At 47.8% G+C, this 20,358-nt stretch overlaps 1 protein-coding gene across 2 annotated transcripts in view; it reads right to left on the reverse strand.

Annotated features, from left to right (window-relative positions):
* LOC126475468 (condensin complex subunit 3) overlaps positions 1-20,358 on the reverse strand; it is a 193,202-nt gene that overhangs the window by 69,509 nt on the left and 103,335 nt on the right. For both annotated transcript variants that reach the window (XM_050103353.1, XM_050103352.1), the window contains exon 11: positions 6,279-6,419. In XM_050103353.1, coding sequence (XP_049959310.1) covers positions 6,279-6,419 — 141 coding nt within the window. The remainder of the gene's footprint in view (positions 1-6,278; positions 6,420-20,358) is intronic.

Below are 20,358 nucleotides of genomic sequence, written 5' to 3' on the forward strand. Positions count from 1 at the left end.
TTTCACTGTCACTAATAAACTGTAGAACGCGGTCAGCTGAGCGCGTGTCATCTGCTAAAATCGACGATAGATCAGTCGATAGCTGTAGACGGGAGCGTAACGGATTAAAATAGGGGCATTCAAATAAAAGGTGTCTGACCGTCCACAGCTGAGAGCAGTGGGGACAGAGTGGGGGAGGATCACCGCTTAAAAGATGTCGATGACTAAAAAGACAGTGCCCTATCCGGAGTCTAGCTAAAATTACCTCCTCCCGACGACGCGTTCGGGAGGAAGAGGTCCAAGCGCAAGGAAGGGCTTTCACTTCCCGCAATTTATTGTGGGGAATTGTTGACCAATGCACATGCCATAAATGAGCAACTTGGCGACATAAACTGCTCCGTAGCTCGGTAAACGGAAGAGACTGAATAGCTGGCCGAGGAAGAGAGACTGCAGCCTTGGCCGCTATATCGGCCGCCTCATTTCCACAGATACCAGCGTGTCCCGGGAGCCAGAGGAACGCCACTGAGACGCCCCCCAGGTGGAGCAAGCGCAGACAGTCCTGAATCCGGTGGACCAGAGGGTGCACAGGGTAAAGAGCTTGGAGACTTAGGAGAGAGCTGAGAGAATCTGAGCAGATTACGTACTGTATCCGCTGATGGCGGTGGATGTAGTGGACAGCCTGGAGAACAGCGTAAAGCTCCGCAGTATAAACCGAACACTGGTCGGGAAGCCGAAAGTGATTTGGGGTGTCGCCAACAATATAGGCACTCCCTACACCTAACGATGTTTTCGAGCCATCGGTGTAAATAAATGTGGCTTCCGTCATTTGTGCACATAGAGCAGCAAATGCCCGACGGTAAACAAGTGTAGGGGTACCATCCTTGGGAAATTGACATAGGTCTCTGAGCAAGTCGATCCGGGGACGGAGCCAAGGCGGTGCTGTACCCCAAGTTGTCAAGAAGGTTTTAGGAAAGCGGAAGGAAAGAGAATGGAGCAGTTGACGGAAGCGGACTCCCGGGGGTAGTAGGGAGGAGGAGCGGCCTGCATACCCGACATCAAAGGAGGCGTCGAAAAAAAGATCATGGGCTGGATTAGCAGGCATGGAAGACAGATGGCTAGCATAATGACTCAGAAGGACTGCCCGCTGATTGGACAGCGGAGGTTCAGCAGTCTCAGCATAAAGGCTTTCCACAGGGCTGGTGTAGAAAGCTCCAGACACTAAACGTAATCCACGGTGGTGGATAGAGTCGAGACGCCGAAGAATAGACGGCCGAGCAGAGGAGTAGACTATGCTTCCATAATCCAACTTCGAGCGCACTAAGGCGCGATAGAGGCGGAGAAGGACCACTCGGTCCGCTCCCCAAGAGGTACCATTCAGGACACGGAGGGTGTTAAGGGAACGCAGACAGCGAGCCGAAAGATAGGAAACGTGGCAGGACCAGCACAGTTTTCTGTCAAACATAAGACCCAAGAATTTAGCGACGTCGGAAAACGGAAGGTTGACAGGACCTAGATGTAAGGAGGGCGGAAGAAACTCCTTACGTCGCCAAAAATTAACACAAACGGTCTTACTGGGTGAGAAACGGAAGCCGGTTTCGATGCTCCACGAGTGGAGGCGATCGAGACATCCTTGAAGACGTCTTTCAAGAAGGCTGGTCCGTTGAGAGCTGCAGTAGATCGCAAAATCGTCCACAAAGAGGGAGCCCAAGACATCAGGAAGGAGACAATCCATAATTGGATTAATGGCGATGGCAAACAGTACAACACTCAGCACGGAGCCCTGGGGTACCCCGTTTTCTTGGGAGAAAGTACGGGAGAGAGTAGTGTTCACCCGCTCCCTAAATGTGCGCTCTGCCATAAATTCGCGAAGAAAAAGGGGCAGCCGGCCTCTAAAGCCCCAAGAGAACAGTGTGCGGAGGATGCCTGTCCTCCAACAGGTATCGTATGCTCTCTCCAGATCAAAAAATATTGCTACCGTTTGGCGTTTCCGGAGAAAATTGTTCATGATATAAGTGGAGAGAGCAACAAGATGGTCAACGGCAGAACAATGCTTTCGGAATCCGCATTGGGCTGGTGTTAAAAGACTGCGGGATTCCAGCCACCAAGCTAAACGGTAATTCACCATATGCTCCAAAACCTTACAGACACTACTCGTGAGAGAAATGGGGCGATAGCTAGAGGGGAGATGTTTGTCCTTTCCAGGTTTCGGAACGGGAACGACAATAGCTTCCCGCCATCGCCTGGGAAAGGTACTGTCGGTCCAAATTCGATTATAAAGGCGAAGGAGGTTACGCAGGCTATGGGTTGATAAATGCAGCAACATTTGGACATGGATACCATCCGGTCCTGGGGCGGAGGAGTGAGAAGAAGAGAGTGCATGTTGGAGTTCGCGCATGGAGAAAATAATATTGTAGCTTTCGTGATTTTGAGAGGAGAAAGCAAGATGTCGCACTTCCGCTGCACGTTTCTTCGGGAGAAACGCTGGCGGGTAATTTGAAGAGCTCGAAATCTCAGCAAAGTGCTGACCCAATGAGTTAGAAATTGCGACGGGGTCCACTAAGGTATCATGCGCGACAGTGAGCCCAGAGACCGGGGAGAAACTAGGCGCGCCTGAAAACCGTCGAAGCCAACTCCAAACTTCCGAGGAGGGAGTGAAGGTGTTAAATGAGCTAATAAAGAATTTCCAGCTTGCCTTCTTGCTATCGCGGATGACGCGACGGCATCGCGCACGGAGCTGCTTATATCGGATACAGTTGGCCAAAGTTGGATGGTGACGGAAAATGCGAAGAGCACATCGCCGCTCACGTATTGCGTCACGGCATGCCTCGTTCCACCATGGAACTGGAGGGCGCCGGGGCAATTCGGAGGTGCGTGGTATTGAACGTTCCGCAGCTGTGAGAATAACGTCGGTAAAATGAGTGACCTCATCGTCGACGCTGGGAAAGCGACGGTCATCGAATGTCGCTAGAGACGAAAAAAGTGTCCAATCGGCTTGGGCAAACTTCCAGCGTCGCGAGCGCATATATGGCAGTTGAGGCTGCAGTCGAAGAACACATGGAAAGTGGTCACTCGAGTGTGTATCATCAAGGGCGAACCATTCGAAGCGCCGAGCTAGCGGAACAGTACCGACCGCAAGGTCCAAATGGGAGAAATTTGCCGTGGAGGCAGACAAAAATGTGGGGACCCCAGTGTTGAGGCAGACTAGATCCGCTTGGTGGAAGACATCTAGCAATAGTGAGCCACGTGGACAAGGATGCGGAGATCCCCAAAGCGGGTGGTGGGCATTGAAGTCCCCAACCAGCAAATAGGGGGGTGGAAGCTGATCAAGAAGATGAAGGAGATCAGCTCGTGCCATTGGTGTAGACGATGGAATGTATACCGTACAAAGAGAGAACGTGTAGCCAGAAAGGGAAAGACGGACGGCGACAGCTTGGAAGGAAGTGTTTAAGGGGATTGGGTGATAATGGAGAGTATCATGGAGCAGAATCATGAGTCCTCCATGGGCTGGAGTGCCTTCAACAGAGGGGAGGTCATATCGGACGGACTGAAAATGAGGGAGAACAAAGCGGTCATGGGGACGCAGCTTTGTTTCCCGAAGACAGAAGATGACCGGCGAGTAGGATCTTAAGAGGATCGACAATTCCTCCCGATTGGCGCGAATGCCGCGGATATTCCAGTGGATAATGGACATAGGGTGAACAGAAAATGGAGGAACGTGACCAAGGGTGCTGTCAACTCAACGACTGCTCAGAGCTTGCGACCGACAGCATGGAATGGCATTCAGTCGAAGGCAGAAGATCCTGATCCATAGGTTGGTCAGGAGCAGCTCCTGCCACCAACGATCGGCCAGTTGACCGGCCACCAGCAGTGCGCCTCGGCGACACAGAAGATGGCCGAGGGCGATTTCCGCCAGGTGGTGCTGTAGATGGGACACGCCTTGGCGGAGAAGGAGAGGAACTGTGTTTCTTCGTAGCCTTCTTGGAGGTATGATGTTTAGATGAAGGAGGAACCGATGGTTGTGAAGTTGCAGTACGTAAAAACTCTTCTCGAGAATGCTCTTTTTTCGAATACTTGGCGTCTGACTTTTGGGCTCGAGATTTAGCAGAACCCGACGAAGGGTGAGCCATAGAGTGGGCAGGCGAAAGTGGTGAGGTTGAACGGGCGATCTTTGCGCTGGCCGATCTGACGACCGTGGTACTAAATGTGAGGTCGCAAGTCTGCGTGGCCGCCTCCTTTGTTGGCCGAGGAGAGGCAAGGACAGCGCTGTATTTTCCTTTCTGAGGCACGGTGGGCTGTCGACTGGCGAGTAACTTTCGAGCAGCAAAGGTCGACACCTTTTCCTTCACTCTTATTTCCTGGATCAGCTTTTCGTCCTTAAAAACGGGGCAATCTCGAGAGGAAGCAGCATGGTCACCCATACAGTTGATGCAGCGAGGGGATGGAGGTCGACAAGCACCCTCATGGGCATCCCTGCCACACGTAACACATTTGGCCGGATTGGAACAGGACTGGCTGGTGTGATTGAACCGCTGACATCGATAGCAACGCGTAGGGTTTGGGACATAAGGGCGAACGGAAATTATCTCATAGCCTGCTTTGATTTTTGATGGGAGTTGAACTTTGTCAAATGTCAAGAAGACAGTGCGGGTTGGAATGATGTTCGAGTCAACCCTTTTCATAACCCGATGAACAGCCGTGACGCCCTGGTCAGACAGATAGTGCTGAATTTCTTCGTCAGACAATCCATCGAGGGAGCGTGTATAAACGACTCCACGCGAGGAATTTAAGGTAAGGTGCGGTTCCACCCGGACAGGGAAGGTGTGGAGCAGAGAAGTACGCAGCAATTTTTGAGCCTGGAGGGCACTGTGTGTTTCTAACAACAGGGTGCCATTCCGTAATCTGGAACAAGACTTCACAGGACCCGCAATTGCGTCGACACCTTTCTGAATAATGAAAGGGTTGACCGTGGAAAAGTCGTGACCTTCGTCAGACCGAGAAACAACAAGGAACTGTGGCAACGATGGAAGAACCGTCTGTGGCTGAGACTCAGTGAACTTACGTTTGTGAGCAGACATAGTGGAAGGTGAGGAAACCATTGTGGAAGAATCCCCCATGATTACCGGCGTCTCCGATGGCGCGCTCCTCCCTTGTGGGGGCCCTCACTGAGGGCACACCCGCCTTAGGTGATTGTTCACACCTCAGGTCACACATCCCGACAAACGGACGGAGGGACCAATCGGCACTTTCGGAAGGTATCAGCTCGGGTAATCACCCCTCCCTGGGCCTGGCCGTTACCAGGGGGTACGTACGTGTCCTACCTGTCTACCCGGGGCGGGGAATTACGCATTACCCCGTCACCGGCTACGCATGGAAGTGCGTGGGTCGGCCTTCAGACACGCACAGGGAGGAAAAAAGAAAAAGGGAAAGGAAAGAAAAGGGGGTCTCAAACGCCGCAGCGGAGAAAAGGGCAAGGAGAAGAGGGAAGGAAAAGAGAAGGACAGAGGAAGGACGAGGACTTGCAAGTGTAAAAGCAAGGAATTTGGAACAGTTTCGAGCGTCCGTCTCCGGACGTAGGCACAAACCATACTCCCAGAGGGGGAGAAAGGGAAGGAAAGAGCCAGAGGTGAGGGGGGGGGGGGGGGGGGGGCGAAGATGGGGGACGGGGAGGGATGCGGAAAGGGAAGGGAAGGTATGCAGCCCGGAAAGGAAAGAGGGCCACATTAGCTCGGGGTCCCGTGCTCGCTACGCACATGTCCACAAAAGAGTTGTGGACCCCCTGGGGGGCTGGATCCTTCTGTAGACAAATTAAAAAGTTAACCAGTGTTACTCACTCAACTCAAACACTGCAGTAAAGAAATGGAACTCAGTTGGAAAATTAGATGACTAGCTCTTACTCTGTAACATGATATTTGGTCAAACACACAGAACCCACCTTGTAGAGTGTTATCTGTTCTTAATTTACTCCACTCTCTGAAAGTAATGCAGCGAGTGTTTTATTTGCTTATCACCTCCTTAAATAACTGAGTCCCAAAATTTATGTACTGCCCTGTGCTACTCTCAGTAAACTACAACTAACATTAAGGCATTTAAACAGAGGTGTCTAATCAATTAAGCAACACTAACAAGATATCAAACTACTGATCATATAAAGAAAACTCTCATCATCATGCACCATTTCCTTTACTAGGGAAACAAGTTATTCTCTGTTCCATTTATCTATTCAATTCTAAGCGCTTACCAAAAATAAATTACTGTCACAAAATCAAAATACAGAATGAAAAATGATTGTGATGCAATACCTCTAAATTGTTTAAAACAAAATTGTCCAGCAGACTGCGTAGCTGTGGTGTCAGGCCAGTTACATCTGGAGACTGCATCATTTCTGACACAATTGTTAAACACTTTGTGAGTGTCAAAGGATCATTTTTCACTTGGCGTACCTGAAAACATTAAAAATGTTCTTTGGCTGATCTTCAGCAGTTTATGAGGAATTTAAAATTACTGTATGTTCAAACAAATGATGACAAAACCATTTTCCACAAATTGACAAGTGGAGGGGGAAAAAAGAAAAAAAATCTGTGTTATAGATGTTCAATTAACATTATACACAAATCCAGTCTGAATCACAGTGACCACAAGTTAAATGTTAAAACCAAGATAATTTTGAAGATAGTATAATTTCTTTTAAGAAGTATCTAGTTTTCTTTTCTCATTCTCTAAAAATAATTGTTTGTTGGCGATCCTTCTACACGACAATTTTAATTTTGGAAATATCTATTAAATGTCAAAACATGTATTACATTACATATCAACCAAGCAAAGTCCTCTTGGTCTTACTTGCAATACAGAATTTTTATACAGTAATTTTTCATGAGCATAAAATTCACTGGTGTTAAGTCTCATACAATTTCAAGTTACCCTTTTTTTTTTTTGTGCAATAATTCAACCTTATTAGCTGAACAGAAAATCTTCGTCCAAACTACATGAATGACAACAGTCAATCACATTTTAAAAGAACATCTGCCTACAAATTTTACAATTTCTAGAACAACACACTTGCATTTTATCAAACGGTATCAGCAACTGCTTTGAACATATTCCCCCAAAAGCTATTCATAATATTTTTTACTTATAATATATGATTGTAACCTCCTCCTCACTTACCGACCTTAATGACAGTGAAAAATGAAACCGCGTGTACCTAATGGAAATTTGGGAAAAGCAATCGTCACCGAAGTTAATCTGTCGGTAAAGAGGGAGGAAAGGGTTACATCTAAATGAAAGGAAAAATGCAAATGAAACTGGTGGAAATTAATTTTGAAAAGGGGCAAAGTTAATAAAGAAAGTAATTGTGCGGCCGTTACGTTAACAATTACTAGCGGTAATTAGATATTTGAGATTTGGGGGAAATCACGGTCGCCAGTCCTAAGGACAATTACTATAGTAACTGAAAAAGAAAGGTTATTACACATATAATTAACACTAGAAGCGTGGCAACTGAAGGCTGACACGTGTAGTGTGAAAACTGAAAGTTTGTCAGAAGTAATAAATTTCGCTACACTCTGACTTAATTTAGCAAAAGAATTAATAAAGCCGGAAAATCGAAAGTTAATTTAGTGACTGAAGTTAATAGTGAGCTTTCTTTCTGAAGCACATCGAAATCCAGTAAAATACGGTTAGTCTTGGTCTACCTCAACAACCATTTCAAAAGCAACTTGACTCTACGCAATTTAGAAACGAGAGATTTAACTTTGAACTTGAATTAAATGATTCTGAACTATTAACAATAGTAAAATTTAGTACGTACCAAGCTGAGCTGCAGTCACAGGTAAGCTAAAATATGCTAACAAAACTCGCACTCTAAATTTGTGCTCGTGTAACCTAAATATTGTAGCCAGCTACTGAACTTTGAAATTAAAGCAGTGAAATCTAATTATATCATTTTAATGCTGGCGTTTGAATTTCAACGACACTCGGGTTCATTTCGGAAAAGGAAGGGACCCTGCTTGGCAATGCAATTGGGACAATGAACAACAAAGGTTCATGCTAAGTTGCTGTAATTTTGCGAGACAAATGGAACAATTTGAAAAGCTGAGGTCTGCCATACAGTTCTGAAACTTTACGTGCTTTTAGTCTTCCTTGTTGGTTGATTGAAGGTTTGAAGCCGTCGATCGAGGAGGTGGCGACAGTCACTCATTGTCGGCCGTCGCTGTTGCAGAAGCTGGATGTTGGCGCACCTTCTTCTCGACACGGTCACCAGGCGAAACGGGCTCTTGATGTGCGCCAGCTAATGCTTCCCATCCGCGACACCATGTCAGAAACTATCATCGCGAGTCGAGCGCAATTACATGCTGCCAAACCCCGAAAGCGCGGCAACTCGCGGGAGCGTCACACAACACCTGCTCCACTCGCTACTCCCCAGACTCCGACTGCTCTGCCCGCGCTCCACGCGGCAGAGTTAACACTACCAAAGATCCTACACACTTTGAGTCTTCACACGACCTATCGATGTAATCGTTCGATAGCAGTTTTCCCTAGGCAAGACCCAGCGTAAAAATACAAATACTATTTACGAAACAAACCAATTATACATCGACATAAGTGCATAAATATATATATATCCAAACAGTAAAGCAATTACAATATATAAATAGACAGAAATGTCATATCTTGAGGTAACAAAACAAGGGAAAAAAAATAATAGTACAATAGATAGAAATAGGAGGATATGCATTTCCGGCGTTACATGATGCAGCAATCCCACCAAGGCCACTGTCCTTTGCCCTGTTTTTCGATCTGTTTCTATGTCATTATGTGAAGATGGTTCATGAGAGACACTGTTTCTCATACTAATGGTGTATGCTACATTCAAATTACTGCATTTGCTTTGTCACAAATTTTCATTAACTTTTATCTATGATTCATACTGACATATTATTTCGAAAAGCAACATAGCCGGCCAGCTTAGAGTAAAACAAGAAAAGGCTAGAAATCAATTTGGTAATCATATAATTTAATCTTGCTTCTCACAGTGCTACTGTTCAGTTTTACATGAAATACCACGTCGTCATACCTTCAAAAGCAATTTGAGTAGTCATCTCCATAGGTTTCACATACTCCAATGGTTTACAAAATTCTTGAGAGATTTTGCAACAAACTGTGTGAGGGTCCTGTTCTGCATATTTCTTTAGAACTGAAATCTTCACTTGAGAGATTCACTTCTTGACTCACATTTCAGACTACATTTCCAAATTAAAGTCACTTAATGCCTCCATTCTGGAAGCTCATTCCATTACTTGAGTTTAAACTTCCCGTAAATGAAATATCCCTTTTGAGGTACCAAGGATTTCAATGATAAACTCTACAAATAAGATCACTGCTTATTTATTAATATCAACATGAAGCTGAATTGAGCTCTGATTGGTACTCGAGGTCTTAGAGAAGAATACTAACTGGAAGAAAAAATATCATTGTATCAAAATTACTTTCAATCAAAGTGACTCTTAGTTCATCATTCTACCTCTCTCTCTCACACAGCCCAAACCTTTCGTTGAACTTAAAAGGATTTGGGGAAGCCTGGTATCACTCATGTTTGCTTTGTTTTAGGGTGCAAAAACAACTGGGGTCAGCGCGCCCAAGTCAAAACTATAGAACTCGAAGACAGAGAGGAGTTGAAAAACAACTACATGTCAGACACCACCGACATAATAGAAGACAGCTAAAAATAAGCACGTGGAAAAAGGGCTCAAAAAGACACCATACTGAAATGGAGGTCTAAAACTAAAACTTAAATGGCCTTCGCCATACCCAACCGGGAACGTAAAACATCAAAAAATGGACAGTTCATCAGTAAGTAGCGGACAGTTAAAACTTGGGCGCAATGTGTACAAAGTGGTGGGTAGCGCCAATTAGCAAATAACGATGGCTAAAAAGGCAGTGCCCAATACGCAGCCAAGTTAAAATACCCCCTCCCGGCAGGAGGGCCGACAGGAGGTCGTTTTAGCCGCTGGGAGAGGCTTAATCAGCTGGAGCTTATTCCCATGGAGGGAGAACAATTGGCGATGCTAAAGGGACACCATCTCCTAACAGACAGTAACAAAGAGATCATTGGAGGGAATATAGGTACTCGCGGGCTGCGGTACCAGGTCCGCAGCTTTGGCAGCAGCTTCATTTCCTGGCAGACCGACATAACCAGGAACCCACAGAAACATCACCCTGGCTCCACCAAGAGTGAGTAGTTGACATTTTTCCTGGACCTGCTGCATTAAGAGATGGGCGGCGTACAGTGAACATAGACAGTGAAGGGCACTGAGTGAGACTGACCAGAGGACACAATTGAAAAAGGCAATGTCGCCGGATGTACTCTGTGGCCTGATACGAGGTGAAGAGCTCGGCTGTAAATACTGAGGAGTGTGCCGGAAGCCGATATCTAAAGACATGGGTGCCAATGACAAAGGCACACCTGACCCCACAGTCAATCCAAGAGCCATCAGTGTACACTAAGGTACTATTGTGAAGTTCCATGCGAAGGTTGCGAAACTGAAGGAAACAGACTGAGGCTGGAGTAGTGTACTTAGGAAGCAAATGATGGCCAAGGTTACCACAGGCCGATTCATGAACCCAAGGCGGCGAAGGGTTCACACCCACCGGGAACGTTGCAGGTAGTGCGAACTTTATTCGCTGCAGCAAGTGCCGAAAGTAGACTCCAGCAGGTAACAGATAAGAAGGACCAGCCCCATACTGACGATCAAAGGAATCATCAAAGAAGGAGGAATAGGATGGGTGGCCAAGCGCAGCAGACAAACGGCTTGCATACATGCTGAGGAGAAAGTCACGACGGTAAGACTGTGGTAATTCAGCAGCTTCAGTATACAGACTCACAACTGGGCTGGTGTAAAATGCACCCGTGGCCAAATGGATGCCACGGTGCCGGATAGTGTTGAGACAGTGTAAAAGGGGTGGGCGTGCAGACACATAAACAAAGGACCTATAGTCGAGTTTTGAACAGACAAGGCGCTGGTACAAACGGAGGACAGTGGTTCGATCGGCACCCCAGGAAGTACCATTGAAGACATGTAGGACATTGAGACCAAAGTGCCTGGTCATTGGACCCGTGTTCCTGTTAAAATAATCATACTGGGGAAAGAAGAAAACAAACGAGATGTAGAGCACAATACCGAAAGGAAGGAAATATGAAAATAACAACAGAAAGGCAACTAACACTATAAAGAACAAAAGAAGACAAGAAAACCACAGAGAGATGGAAGAAAGAGGTAGAAGAGATTAAAACAAGAAAGCATATTACCATGGCTGACTGAAAATAAGGACAAACAACACGTGCTAAAACTTAGATCAAATGATAAAACCCACCCACATGAATAAAACATAAGACTAAAGAAGCTGCTGTTGAGGCATTGTCACCCAACAATGAAGGTAAGGTGCTGGGAAAGTTAAAAGTCCACCGCAGAGCGGCGGAAAGTGGGTGGTCCAGCAAGAGGTGGATGACCATCAGTTGTGAGCCACAGCGACACTGAAGTGGGTCCTCAGAGGAGGTAACCATGTATTAGCTATGTATGGCCATTGTGAGCCAACAAAGGACAACCGATTCCCTGCAAGAAGCCCACAGGGAAGACTTCCACACATTCGCAGTCTCCTTAATGACACGCACTTTGTTGTGCTTACTGTTATTCCATTCTGTCTCCCAAAGCCGAAAAACTTTGCAGCGTAAGACAGAACGCAGGTCAGTTTCAGAGACGTCCATCTCCAGAAGTGGTTTCCACTTAGCTTGCTTGGCCAGCCTGTCAGCAAGATTGTTACCTGGGATTCCGAAATCTCCTGGAGTCCACACAAACACCACTGAACGACTGGGTCGTTCCAGAGCAGAGATGGAATCCTGGATGGTCGCTACCAAATTAGGGTGAAGGTAGCACTGGTCGATAGCTTGTAAGCTGCTCAGGGAGTCAGAACAGAGAAGAAACGACCCACCAGGACAGGAACGGATGTACTGAAGTGCACAAGAGAAGCCTGCAAGCTCTGCAATGAATACACACCAGCCAGTGGGCAAGGAATGCTGTTCAATATTGCCTCTGTGGACATAGGCGAAGCCAACATTACCATCAGCCATCGAGCCATCAGTGTAAACAACTTCAGAGTCCCGGAACACATCAAGAATTGAGAGGAAATGACAGCGGACAGTTGCGGGGTTAACGGAGTCCTTAGGGCCATACAAAGGGTCCATATGAAGCTTTGGATGAGGTGTACACCCTGGAGGTGCACATGAAGGGACCTCAAATAGAGGTGGTCAGGGGAAGGACTCCAGTTCAGACAGAACGCGAACTGCAATTGTTAGCCCAAACTGGGCCACCATTGCGGGAGATGAACTGCTGCAGGTGGGAAAAGGAGATGTTAATTCGGATGCTCAAGAGAACTACGAATGTGTGCAACATAACTGGCGAGCAGTTTTGAACATCGGATCTGCAATGGAGGGTCTCCGGACCCACCAGGACACTGGTCACCAGACTCATTCTAAAAGCTCCCGTCACTAGGCTAACACCACAGTGCTGCACCGGGTTGAGTAAACAACACCGAGAGCACTGCCAAACCGTAAACCAGACTCCCATAGTCAAGACGGGTTTGAACAAGGGCTCTGTAGAGCTGCAACAGCGTAGAGTGATCTGCATTCCTGTTGGTGATGTGCAGGCAGAAGAGGGCATTGAGATGCTGCCAGCAATTCCGCTTAAGCTGACGAAGATGAGGTAGTCAAGTGAATCGGGTGTCTAAAACCAGTCCTAAGAATTGATATATTTCCACTACAGTGAGTGGATCGTCATTAAGGTGAAGTTCAGGATCAACGGTGTGATGCCGACATAAGTGCAAGACACCCGACTTCGTGGCTGAAAACTGGAAGCCATCGGCTACAGCCCATGACTGCACCTTGTGAATGGCTCCCTGCAGGTGCCATTCAGCATGACCTGTACTGGAGGAGCTGTACAACATGCTGAAGTCATCCGCATACAGAGAAGGTGAGACCGACAGCCCTCCAGCTGCTGCTAGATTGATAATAGCCACTAAAAATAGGGACACACTCAATAAGGAGTCCGGCAGAACGCCATTCTCCTGAAAACGGGTGGCACCAACTTGGACACTGAAAGTACAGAGCGACAGGAAGTTTTGGATAAAAATGGGGAGGGGGCCCCAGAGACCCCACTCAAGCAAGGACACGACATCGCCAGGTCGTGTCATATGCTTCACATAAGTCATAAAAGATGGCGACCAGATGTTGGCATCTGGAAAATGCTGTTCAGACTCGAGGGACAAGATTATCAGTGGTAGAGCGACCCTGGTGGAAGCCGCCCTGACATGGAGCCAGTAAGCCACATGACTCCAGTACCCAACCCAATTGCCGACACATCATACATTCCAGCAGCTTACAAAGAACGCTGGTGAGGCTGATGGGCCGATAGCTATCCGCATCAAGCGGGTTTTTACCAGGTTTGAGCACAGGAATGATGGTGTTCTCCCTCCACTGCGATGGATAGACACCATCGCACTAGATCCGGTAGAAGGTGGTGGTGGTGGTGGTGGTGGTGGTGATGATGATGATGATGAGATTAACGCCTGTAGTCAGACGAGAGATGTTCAATCTGACTATGGATCCAATTCGGCCCAGGAGCTGTGTCGGGGCAATGTGCATGGGTGCTGAGGAGCTCCAATTCCGTAAATGTGGCGTTATAGGGCTCACTGTGGCTTGCAGTGAACAAGAGGACTTTCCTTTCCATCTGCCGTTTGAAGGTGCGGAAGGCTGGGGGTAGTTATCCAACACAGAAGCTCGAGCACAGTGCTCAGCAAAGTGCTTGGCAATCGCGTTTGCGTCCGTAGATAACAAGCCATTGATGTTAACGCCAGGGGCACGTGTTGGGGTCTGGTACCCAAAGAGACATCTGATCTTCATCCAGACTTGGTAAGGTGATGTATGGTACCCAAAAAGACATCTAATATTCATCCAGACTTGGTAAGGTGATGTATGGTACCCAAAAAGACATCTAATATTCATCCAGACTTGGGAAGGTGATGTATGATACCCAAAAAGACATCTAATATTCATCCAGACTTGGGAAGGTGATGTATGACAACCAACGGTCGACACGTACCTCTACCAAGACTCCTGTTTCCATCGTTTTATAAGCTGGCGAATGCGGGCACGGAGCTACTTAAAGGCTATTAGGTGCTCCAGGGAAAGGTGCCGGTTATGTCGCTGCAGATCTTGCTGACGCACTTTAATTACCTCAGCAACCACCAAGAGACTGTCTTTCACCGTGGGCACCCTAAAGAAGGGATTGCGTTTCCCGCCGCAGAAACGATCATTGTAGTGACCTGCTCAATCACAACATCGATGGCACCACGTGGGGAAGATTGAATGGTGACAGCAAAGGTGAAGGCTACACAGTCTGCCTTGTTTAAAGTCCATCTGGGTAGGCGTACGTGGGCATGATGGCGAGGGGAGTGACAGGAAGATGGGGAAGTGGACACTACCACACAGGTCGTCATGATGGGAGAAGGCCAGGACTGCAGACCGAGAGATCAATGGCCGAATATTTGCCCATGTACCACACTGACATGTGTGTGGGCACCTATATTTAAGAGGCAGAGGCAGAGGCCGAGGTGGGACAGCAAATTTTCGACATCTCTACTTTAGGACATCTCTACCTCGGCCAGTAAGCACAGTGCCACCTCACAAGAGGTTATAAAAGTTAAAATGGCCCACAAGCAGGAAAGGTTTAGGTAGTAGATCAATCAGTGCAGCCAGTATGTTCAGGGGTACTGACCATCTAGAAGGAGATATATGTTGCAAACAGTTATTTCCTGTGTCGTCTGTATCCTGACAGCCACAGCTTCAAGAGGAGTTTGAAGGGGCACAGGTTCACTACATACTGAATTCAGGACATAGATGCAAACTCCACCTGACACTATTACATTCGCTACGATTCTTGTAATATCACCTGTAGCTGCGATGGGCAGAGGTCCGCATTGCCAGGAACCACGTTTTCTGGAGGGCAACACAGAAAGCAGGTGTAAGCTCAACAATTGCTGTAGTTCAGCCAGGTGGTGGAAAAAACCACCGCAATTCCATTGAAGGATAACATGATTAGGAGGCTGGGAAGGCAGGGAACATTCAAAGAGGCAGTTTACGCCTCAGGGTCTCCTGCTGCCACTAATTTATTACCTGAGCAGTCTATAACCATTGTGTCTGAGCATCTGGTGAGATCTAGGTCCTCAGCAGACACCAGAATCTCCACCTCATCCTCAGACACAGAGCTTGTAGGTAGCAGTGGTGGAGGAGCCACCGCAATTCCCTTGGTCTTGGGGGTCTTCTTTTTTGATTTCTCTCACTGCTCCTTGGGTTTCTCTGGCTGAGAGGGCTTCACTGATTCAGTCTCTGGCACTGAGGGTGATCGTGAAGCCCTACGACCGGCTGCTTTTGGGCGCTTCAGTCACTGGCAGGTGTCATCTTTCCCACTAGTAAAAACCTGGGAAGAGAGTGACCCAAGGGACCCCTTTCTAGTGAGAGGAGCAAAAGAAGACTGACGCTTCTCTGGCTGAGAAATGGGGACTGGTGTCCACGATGGTTTGATGGGGGGGGGGGGGGGGGGGGGTCAGTGCTCCCGAGGTAGGTGGTGCGGAAGCCACAGAGAGGAAAGTGCCCCCACCCCCATCATCAAGGGGGCAAGTGTAGTCTTCCGGCTGTGAGAGGTGACTGGGGTTGTCGGAACTGATGGGGCTAGAACTGTTGTAGCAGCAGTGTAAGAATGTCATATGTACAGGATGTAGGCACTCAAATTTCCTTTTAGCTTCAGTGTAAGTCAGCCAGTCAAGGGTCTTGTATTCCATTATTTTCCTTTCTTTCCGGAGAATCCTGCAGTCAGGCGAGTGAGACGAATGGTGCTCTCTGCAGTTGACACAGATGGGAAGTGTGGCACAGGGAGTATTGGGATGTGAAGGACATCTGCAATCCAGACAGGTGATGCTGGAAGTACAGCGTTAAGACATACAGCCGAACTTCCAGCACTTAAAGCACTGCATCGGGGGAGGGATGTACGGCTTTATATCACAGCAGTAGACCATTATCTTGGCCTTCTCGGGTAATGTGTCACCCTCGAAGGCCAAGATGAAGGCACCGGTGGCAACCTGATTATCCCCTCGGACCCCAGTGCACGCGCCGGACGAAATGAACACCTAGTCGCTCTAAATTGGCACACAGCTCATTGTGAGGCTGCAAAAGAAGGTCCCTATGAAATATGATGCCCTGCATCATGTTTAAGCTCGTATGGGGCATGATGGAAACAGAAACACCACCCCCCCCTCCCCCACCCACCACAGTTTGTTATAGGCAAGTAGAGCCCATGACTGGGCAGATGATGCTGTTTTGATCAAGGACGACCCAGATCACATTTTGGACAATCTCTCCATCTCCCCAAACTTACCCTCTAATTGCTCAACAAAAAACTGAAGCTTCATTGTCATGAAAGATTCCCCATCAGCTCTCGGTCATACAAGGTACCGGGGCGAATAAGACACGCTGCCATTTTTAGCCTGGCGTTCCTCCCATGCTGTGGCCAGCAAGGGAACGACTTGGGGTCATAATTCTGTGCACTGAATTGAGCCTGTGAATGCTTAGAGACTGCTGGTGTTTGGCCACCAGCAAGTGATGACTTAATACACTTCATGGCATGTCATCCGCCCTGATGCAACCCACTTCGACCAGGGCCCCTATCTATGGGTGCCAACCAGCTTCAGCAAAGGCCACCTGGCAGGATGGCCATTGCCGGGAGTTCTGATGCCCCAGGGGATGGGCATCTACTCCTTGGCATACGTGGGGAGTTAACAGTGGAGGCATCAGCGGAGCGATTCCTGTGTGGTCGGGGACTACAACCAACAGGGTAAATGGCGGCCCCACCACAACGGACTGGCTACTGTTTATTTTGTTTTGCTTCAGGGTGCAAAAATCAACTGGGGTGATATGTGCCCAAGTCAAAACTATAGAATATGAACACAGAGAGGAGTTAAACAACTATACGTCAGTCCCAATGGATAGAATAGGTGAAGCTAAAAACAGCCACATGGGAAAAGGGGTAAAAAAAATTGTGGAAATGGAGGTCCAAAACTAAAAACTAAATGGCCTTCATCACATTGCTTCGGCAGTTAGAAACTAAAACACAGTCGACAGTCCGCACGTCATTTGCTAAAATGGCTGCTAAATCAGATGGCAAACCCAAGCTGAATTGTAAATTGTTAAAAAAAGGGCATTCCAGCAGGAAATGGCAGACAGCTAAAATTTGAGTGCAATGTGTACAAATTGGTGCAGTAGTGCCACTTAGCAAATGCAATGGCTGAAAAGGCAGTGCCCAATATGCAGCTAAATTAAAATGATCTCCTCCCAGTGGGATGGCCGAGAGGTTGTCCAAGTTGCTGGGAGAGGCTTAAAGATCCGAAGCTTATTCCTGTGAAGGGAGGACCATTGGTGATGCCAAAGGGACACTACTTCCTGACAGACAGCAATGCAGAGATCATCAGAGGGAATATCAGACCAACATGACCAGAGACCCACAGAAACATGACACTCGCTCCACGAAGAGTGAGGAAGTGACAGTTCTCCTTGACCTGCTGCACTATGGGATCAGCAGTGTACAGCACACACAGACTTTGGAGGGCACTGTGAGAGTCTGAGGAGAGGACATAATTGGAAAGACTATGTCGCCGAATGTACTCTGTGGCCTGATACAAGGCGAAGAGCTCAGCTGTAAATACTGAGGAGTGTGCTGGAAGCAGATATCTAAAGACACGGGTGCCAATGACAAAGGCACACCCGACCCCATGATCTGCCCAAGTGCCATCAGCATAGACAAAGGTACTATCATGAAGTTCCATGTGAAGGTCGTGAACCTGGCGGTGATAGACTGAGGCTGGAGTAGTGTCCTTCGAAAGTGAATGAAGGCCAAGGTTAATGTGGGCCGCTTCACAAAGCCTAAATGGTAAAGGGTACACACCCACCAAGTAAGTTTCAGGTGGTGTGAAGTTAAGCCGCCGTAGCAAGTGGCAAAAGTGGACTCCAGGAGATAACAGAGAAGAGGGACGAGCCCCATACTGATGATCAAATGAATCATCAGAGGAGGAGGCATAGGAGGGGTGGCCACGCTTGGCAGACAAACGGCATGCATACCTGCTGAGGAGAAATCACAGCGGTAGGATAGTGGTAGTTCAGCAGCTTCAGCATACAAACTCTCAACCAGGCTGGTGTAAAAGGTGCCCATGGCCAAATGGATGCCATGATGGTGCATAGCGCTGAGACAGCGTAAGAGGGATGGACGTGCAGACGCATAAACAAAGCACCCAGTCAAGTTTCGAACGGACAAGGGACCAGTAAAAACCGAGGAGCGTGGTTCAATCGGCACCCTAGGAAGTACCATTGAGGACACGTAGGAGACTAAGGGAGTGCAGGCTGCCAGGTAAGACAAATGGGAGGACTAAGAGTGTTTCTTATTGAGCATGAGCCTCAGAAATTTCATAGTTTCAATGAGTGGAAGGGCAACTGGTCCAAGATGTAAAGATGGTGGGAAAAACCACTTGCATCGCCAGAAATTCGTACAGACGCTTTTGTCAGTGGAAAAGTGAAAGCCATTGTCATGCTCCAGGAGCAAAGACGAACAACACACCGCTGAAGAAGCCGCTCAGTGAGACAGGTCTTTGGAGAATTGCAATAGATGGCAAAATTGTCAACAAAAAGGGAGCCAGAGATGCTCAGTGGGAGACATGCATGATAGGGTTAATGGCGATAGCAAAGAGGACGACACTCAGGAAGGAACCATGAGGCTCACCGTTTTCCTGTATAAATGTGTCCAACATGGTAGAACCTACACACCCTGAAAACTCAATCTTTTACAAATGCGGAGAGTACAGAGGATACCAGTTCGCCAGCAGGTGTCATAGGCCTTCTCCAAATCGAAAAACACAGCCACAGTCTGGGATTTCCACAGAAAAGTATTCATGACGTGGGTGGACAAAGTAACGAGATGTTCAACTGCAGCACGCTGTGCTTGAAATCCACACTGTGCAGTGGTCAGTAAATTGTGAGACTCGAGCCACCATACCAGCCGGGCACAAATCATGCGTTCCATCACCTTGCAAATGCAGCTGGTAAGAGAGATGGGGCAGTAGCTAGAAGGAAGGTTTTTGTCCTTATCGGGCTTAGGTATGGCTATGACTGTGGCTTCACACCAGCCTCCAGGAAATTTGCCCTCTACCCAGATGCGGTTGTACATGTTAAGCAGAAAGAGCTTGCCTGCAGGAGAAAGGTGCTAAATGTGGATGGCGTCCGGCCCTGGGGCAGAGGATCGGGATGAACTGAGAGCATAATCAAGGTTCCTCATAGTAAAGGCGGCATTCTAGCAATCATGATTCGGAGAAGGGAAGGCAAGACAAGGGTATCGCCCGAGCGTCCTCTCCTCGTTTCTGATGGAGGAAGGCAGGTTGATAGTGGGAAGAGCTCGAAACTTCCGCAAAATGGCGGCCCAAGGTGTTAGAGATAGCAATAGGGTCCATGATAACATCGTCTGTTACTGTGACGCTGGAAATGGGGGAATGGATCTTGGTCCCAGAGAGCCATCAGAGGTTGGCCCACATGACAGAGGAAGTGGTGGAAATGTTAAAAGAACTAGTCAATGAAATGCAATTAGCTCGTTTGCTATCCCGAAGAGTACGATGACACTTTGCATGCATCTGTTTATAATGAATGCAGTTTGCCAGCATAGCGTGGAGGTTAAAATCGAAGAGACGTCTCTGTACGCAAATTGTGGTAAAGAGGAAGTGTGAGGAATGGAATGTTCTGCAGCAGTAAGGATAACGCTGGTGTGAGAGTCCACCTGATCATCACAACTGGGGAAATCTTGTTCTTTGAAAGTCGCCAAGGAGGAGTAAAGCTGCCAGTCAGCCTTAGTAAGTTGCTATTTGGATGTGCACGCGGATGGGGTTGGAGTCAGCAAATAGAGGGCACACGGGAAATGGTTGCTCGATTAGGTGCCAGAAGGAATGGACCACTCAAGATGATTGGCAAGCTGGGCAGTGCAAAAGGATAGGTCCAAATGGGAATAGGTGTGCAAGGAGTAAGAAAGGAAAGTAGGTGTGCTAAGGCAGAAGAGGTTAAGCTGGCTAAGGTGGTCAGCCAAGAAGGCACCTCTCCGACAGGTCCTGAGAGAACCCCAAAGGGGATGATGCACATTAAAGTCACAGAGCAGCAAAATTGGGGGAGATAGGTGCCCAATAAGCAGAAGGAATTCTGTCCTGGTGACATCAAATGACGGAGGTGGGGAAAGAAAAGGCGAACTG

Source organism: Schistocerca serialis, chromosome 4, assembly GCF_023864345.2.
Source record: "Schistocerca serialis cubense isolate TAMUIC-IGC-003099 chromosome 4, iqSchSeri2.2, whole genome shotgun sequence".
NCBI lineage: Eukaryota > Metazoa > Arthropoda > Insecta > Orthoptera > Acrididae > Schistocerca > Schistocerca serialis.